This window comes from Mizuhopecten yessoensis, unplaced genomic scaffold (assembly GCF_002113885.1).
Source record: "Mizuhopecten yessoensis strain PY_sf001 unplaced genomic scaffold, ASM211388v2 scaffold9685, whole genome shotgun sequence".
Taxonomy (NCBI): domain Eukaryota; kingdom Metazoa; phylum Mollusca; class Bivalvia; order Pectinida; family Pectinidae; genus Mizuhopecten; species Mizuhopecten yessoensis.
This window is the reverse complement of record NW_018408171.1, coordinates 187,406-193,405: the sequence shown is the minus strand read 5'-3', so window position 1 is coordinate 193,405 and position 6,000 is coordinate 187,406. Positions and strand designations below refer to the sequence as shown.

The window sequence follows — 6,000 nt, the reverse complement described above, 5'->3', positions numbered from 1 at the left end:
CCCCCCCCCCCCCCTCCCAATTCCCTGCATACCTAAATGTGTGAGAGACTGATGGTAGGAGGCGTCGGCATTGTTGAACCACATCTTGGCCATCATCCATGTCCACAGTGGATCTGTGGGAAGGAACACCTGGAAAGACACACACAAATATTCATAACTTGTAGTTATACACTGTAGCTTCAGACAGATATATTGATACATGTAGTTAATGACATTTTAAGACATTATGACTTCACTTCACTCTAGATCTCATTACTGTCAACTATGATACCATAGGCCCCAGACAATGTGATCTGTGTTAAACATAGGCCCCAGACAATGTGATCTGTGTTAAACATAGTCCCCACACAATGTGCTCTGTGTTAAACATAGGCCCCAGACAATGTGCTCTGTGTTAAACATAGACCCCAGACAATGCGCTCTGTGTTAAACATAGGCCCCAGACAATGTGCTCTGTGTTAAACATAGGGCCCAGACAATGTGCTCTGTGTCAAACATAGGGCCCAGACAATGTGCTCTGTGTCAAACATAGGCCCCAGACAATGTGCTCTGTGTGAAACATAGACCCCAGACAATGTGATCTGTGTTAAACAAAGGCCCCAGACAATGTGATCTGTGTTAAACAAAGGCCCCAGACAATGTGATCTGTGTTAAACATAGTCCCCACACAATGTGCTCTGTGTTAAACATAGGCCCCAGACAATGTGCTCTGTGTCAAACATAGGCCCCAGACAATGTGCTCTGTGTTAAACAAAGGGCTACAACTCTTCAGTAAGCAACACTCCACCAAGAATTCTAGGTGACAGAGTACATAAGACAAAGCTCCATTCAAAGTGACACACGGACAAAATGCAGCAAAGGTATATAGTCACTTCTAGTGGCACCAATGGAGATTAAATCAAAAACACTTGTTTTAAAAGTCCTTATAATAAAAAACTCAATAAGGACTCAATTTCTTTTTGTAACCTTTTTTCTGCCTCAGCAATATTGTTTTATTAGTACAAGCTTCTGATAATTAAATGAATGGTTTAAGACTCTCAGTCTAGCCTCTGTTCCATTTCCAAGACTTTGACCTATCTCAGACACTTTCTGACAGACTTACAGGGTTGTCCTCAGCAGGTTTCTGTTTCAGTTGTATTGCTATGGGTACCAGATGCTGTTCACCATTCAAAAAGAACAGTGCCATGGGTGCACACACCTGTCAAACAAACAAACACATTATTTCATTGGTTCTCCTGTCAGTTCATGTCTTAGTACATTGTTGGAATCATTGGTTCTCCTCGTCAGTTCATGTCTTAGTACATTGTTGGAATGTCTTAGTCATATCTTTTGTTTTCAATTTGTTGAAGGAGAAGGGATATGTATAATGAAGGGCAGGGACAATTGACCCTTAGACTACAGGCCTATTTATAATTGAAATGTCCATAACATTTGACAAATTTTCATATAGATTCAAAGAACATGGGTCCATTGAAATAGTTGAAAACTAGAAAATGACTGTTGGCTTCCTAATCACTGAAAGGGTATAACACTAGATATATCCAGTCAGCTTTACAGTAACATCTAAAACAATCCCACCAGACATCCTCAGTAATATAGCAAGAACATAAAAGGATAATAAATGAGCATGTACATCATCATTATATATGTAACTGGGACCAGCTTACTGTCAGCTCCAACTAAAGATGCAGGATTTAATGGATTAAAGATTACCATAGTAACACAGAGGACAGGACTCACAATCCTAACAATGAATATCTGTATAAGCACTTTTAGGCAAAACCTATCAAAGTCATGTAATAATTTACTGCCAACACTATATGTATTAACAGAATACAATCTGGTCATTACTTTTTAGAAACCAATAGTGTATAACAAATCGCCGGCCATCACGTGGTCACTAAATCTGTACTTGTACAATGGGTGATCTAATGAGATCTGTCTGACACATGGCTAACACTTATGTGTCCTCAGTAAATCACCTTGACCTCTAATCCAGCAGTATTCCCCAATGGTTTGTATACCACAATAACTAGTACACTGTACTGTGCTTGTGTTACGGTCTTAATACGTTTTTAAAGCTGATTTGAATAACCACAATATTGAGTGCAAAGTACCAAGGCAATGACACAGGTAATATACACAGTTATCTCACCATAAATTTATCCGATTTACAAGGAAGGCCTTCCAGGATCTTGTAGTCCACTATGAACAGTCGGTTGGTATCAAACACCTGTTTTAGGGACCAACCCTCTAAGAATGGTTTCAGCATGTCTTCTGTCGCGGCAAGACTGAAAAAAGGACATGAATATAATGAATTGTAGTATTATAATAGTTTTTTAGGTCCTCCTGTTTACAATGTCCTTGACCTGTAAAGCGTTCACCTTCACCTATCGCCATTGACTGTTCATGTTGTACTAAGATTGAAATAAAGCGATATCTGGAACCTGAAAAGAGGTGAGATTTCTTAAATTTAGCATTAGTTTTAATTGATTAACCTTCACAATGTCAGCCATTATCAATTAAAGAATTATAAAATAATAAATATCGTTAAATAAAATATGGCATCATTCGGAATATTCTATCCAATCAAAACCATTAAGAATGTAAAAGTAAGTCATTACGATGTTTGTTATTGGTATTTACAGGATTTAATATAAAGAGAAAAGAGACTATAGCTGCTAAGTGTATATGGTGTGTATTATGTAATGCTGTGCAGCCTGTAACACCTTCTATAATATATTGAATTCACTACTCCACTGTATACACATTGATACATTTTTATACAGAAAACCTGTGTTATTAAATATGAAAACCTTCTTATTCTGCTTGAAAATATTGGTCCCAGGAGTCATCTTCAGTTCATACATATTTCACTAAATAGATGCAAAATAATATTGAAATGAATTTTTCTGAATCATGACACGTTATTTGACCTTAGAGAATTATAGATCATGTGCCCCTCCTGATACTGACTGGATATACATGAATACAACAGAAACTCAGAAACTCCAGGGTTGGTCCTCACAGCTGACACTCCATCACACTACCAATCCCATCCCACATCATGTCAGGAATGTCAGATTATAAAAACAGGAGAAACATTTAAGTTTTTACAATGTATGATTTCCCTAACGTTACAACAAACTACTCTCACACGAACAGAACATGTACAGCACATTACCATAACGTATTAATTCCACTTAGAGCCATGTATAATTGATATAATTCTGATGCTTCAAAGAAAAGGATTACAAGCAAAATGTTAATGATGCTACAGCACAGAAGCCGAGGGTATGGTAAATGAGGAAGGGCAACTGTAGCAGATTCCTGTGGGCTCAGAGTTACAAACCAACGTCACATTAACTTACTGGTCATTTCCTTCAAATCTTCTCTTTTATGTATCTAGCTATACTTAAATTCTAGGTTATGGTCATTTTTCTGGTAACTTACATGGAAAAATGCCCCAGGCATTAAGAGGACAATTCAGAGGTAAAAACAGTAACCAAGAAAAATTGAAACTAGTTAAAACCTGAAGCATTCAGTGGATTTTTGGATAGAAATTAAAGTGTTGATTGAGCTTTTAATGTCCATGCAGAATAAAGGAGTGGGATGTGTGCGGTACCAGAGGTATTGATATCTATTTAGCATTAACCCCCACTTACTCTGAGGTAAAGTTCGTTTTCAGGGTGAAGTATTGAACACAGATGGAATCATTTGGAAGAAATGCTCCAAAAATTAAGGTACATGTAGCAGTGACCTAATTTTGACATGTGGCAGTGTATCCTCCTTTCACATACCAACATAATAAGGTTGATGATCTCATATGAAAATGCAAAGGAAACAAGAGGCCCAATGGGCTTGCATCGCTCACCTGGTATTAATTTCACACTTGTAATCTTAAAAGTGGACTAAAATACAGCTACAGGCAGAATATCAGTGTTTGATTAATAAGAACCAATTAAAAGATTTAAACATATGACGCCTGTGACCTTGAATGCTGAACAAGGACATCAGGTTAAACGTGGGTCAAGGTCATTCATTTGAACAAACTTGGTAGCCCTCCCATCCCAGCATGCTACAGGCCCAATTTCAGTACCCTGGGCCTTTTGGTTATTGAGAAGTGGTTTGAAGATTTTAGGACATTTGACCCCTGTCACCTTGAAAGTTTGTCAAGGTTATTCATTTGAACAAACTTGGCAGTCCTTCATCCCAGCATGCTACAGGGTCAATATCAGTACCCTGGGCCTTTTGGTTATTGAGGAGAAGTCGTTTGAAGATTTTAAGACATTTGACCCCTGTGACCTTGAAAGTGGGTCAAGGTCATTCATTTGAACAAGCTTGGTAGCCCTTTATCCCAGCATGCTACAGGCCAAATATCATCAGCCTGGGCCTCTAAGTTATTGAGAAGAAGTTGTTTAAAGTAAAAAGTTGACGCCGGACGGACGCCGGACGGACGCCGGACGCCGCACCATGCCATAAGCTCACTTGGCCCTTCGGGCTAAAAATGGTTTAAAAACAATTTTTCTTTCATTGACATCAGCGGTCAAAATATAGGTCACAGTCACCAAGTCCTAAATGAAATAAGGAGCAAATTACCGCTACTGAGGTTACAAACATTACCAGGATGGTTTCCCTTAGCTGAGGTCAGTTACAGTGGCTACAAACATTACCAGGATAGTTTCCCTTGGCTGAGGTCAGTTACAGTGGTTACAAACAGTTCCATGATAGTTTCCCTTGGCTGAGGTCAGTTACAGTGGTTACAAACATTACCAGGATAGTTTCCCTTGGCTGAGGTCAGTTACAGTGGTTACAAACAGTTCCATGATAGTTTCCCTTGGCTGAGGTCAGTTACAGTGGTTACAAACATCACCAGGATAGTTTCCCTTGGCTGAGGTCAGTTAGGGAAATCCCTGAACAAAACGTTGGTCAGACAGGTAGAAATCCCGAAGATTATCTTAAAATTATTTATTTTTATGAATATTTATCAGCCAAATCCGATCGTTATTTTCCATAAGGAGACTCACTTGATATGTTATGTAGTATTTGAAAAATAAAATATATATATACACTTCACTGTGATGCCCCTTTGATAACTAGACAACCATGATGTACCAATAGTCTCAACAAATGGAGAACACATTGCCCTACTTTCTGGGTTGGATTTTATAATTGAGACGAGCATACCTAAGCGTTAACCTGATTCTGTTTCCACTTTGGATATATTGAGATGATTTTGAAGTGGGCCCCCACTAAGTTTTCATGGCCTGTAGCTTCCAACAATGTCTTGATGTATTACACTGAATGATCTTGTGTTTTAGCCACTACAGCTTACACCATTAATAAATATGATGCTGAGACTCTATCCACAGTCCAGTGATCTTATTTAGCAATCATTAATGTAGGTTGACTTAGGTCTTGTGATTATCAACTGTGTAGGGATTGCGACCTTGCTGAGGTCGGAAGAGGGGAGGGAGGGTGTTGTGTGTTTCAATGAGCCAGAGATCTATGCTGGATAGATACCACCACACATCTAGAGTGGTCGTCTAGAGTGGAGTGGTCGTCTAGAGTGGTCGTTAGAGTGGTCGTCGTTAGAGTGGTCGTTAGAGTGGTCGTTAGAGTGGTCATTAGAGTGGTCATTAGAGTGGATTGGTCATCTAGAGTGGTCGTCTAGAGTGGAGTGGTCGTCTAGAGTGGTCGTCTAGAGTGGTCGTTAGAGTGGTCGTTAGAGTGGTCGTTAGAGTGGTCATTAGAGTGGTCATTAGAGTGGTCGTTAGAGTGGTCATTAGAGTGGTCGTTAGAGTGGAGTGGTCATCTAGAGTGGTCGTTAGAGTGGTCGTTAGAGTGGAGTGGTCATCTAGAGTGGTCATTAGAGTAGTCATTAGAGTGGAGTGGTCATCTAGAGTGGTCGTTTGAGTGGTCATTAGAGTGGTCGCTAGAGTGGTCGTTAGAGTGGTCGTTAGAGTGGTCGTTAGAGTGGTCGTTAGAGTGGTCGTTAGA

At 39.5% G+C, this 6,000-nt stretch overlaps 1 protein-coding gene across 5 annotated transcripts in view; it reads right to left on the bottom strand.

Moving 5' to 3' along the window:
• LOC110458673 (arachidonate 5-lipoxygenase-like) overlaps positions 1 to 6,000 on the bottom strand; it is a 74,199-nt gene that overhangs the window by 6,352 nt on the left and 61,847 nt on the right. For all 5 annotated transcript variants that reach the window (XM_021510509.1, XM_021510511.1, XM_021510512.1 and 2 more), the window contains exons 5-7: positions 2,156 to 2,291; positions 1,103 to 1,198; positions 33 to 129 (exon numbers count right to left, since the gene is read on the bottom strand). In XM_021510509.1, the coding sequence (XP_021366184.1) occupies positions 33 to 129; positions 1,103 to 1,198; positions 2,156 to 2,291 (329 nt within the window). The remainder of the gene's footprint in view (positions 1 to 32; positions 130 to 1,102; positions 1,199 to 2,155; positions 2,292 to 6,000) is intronic.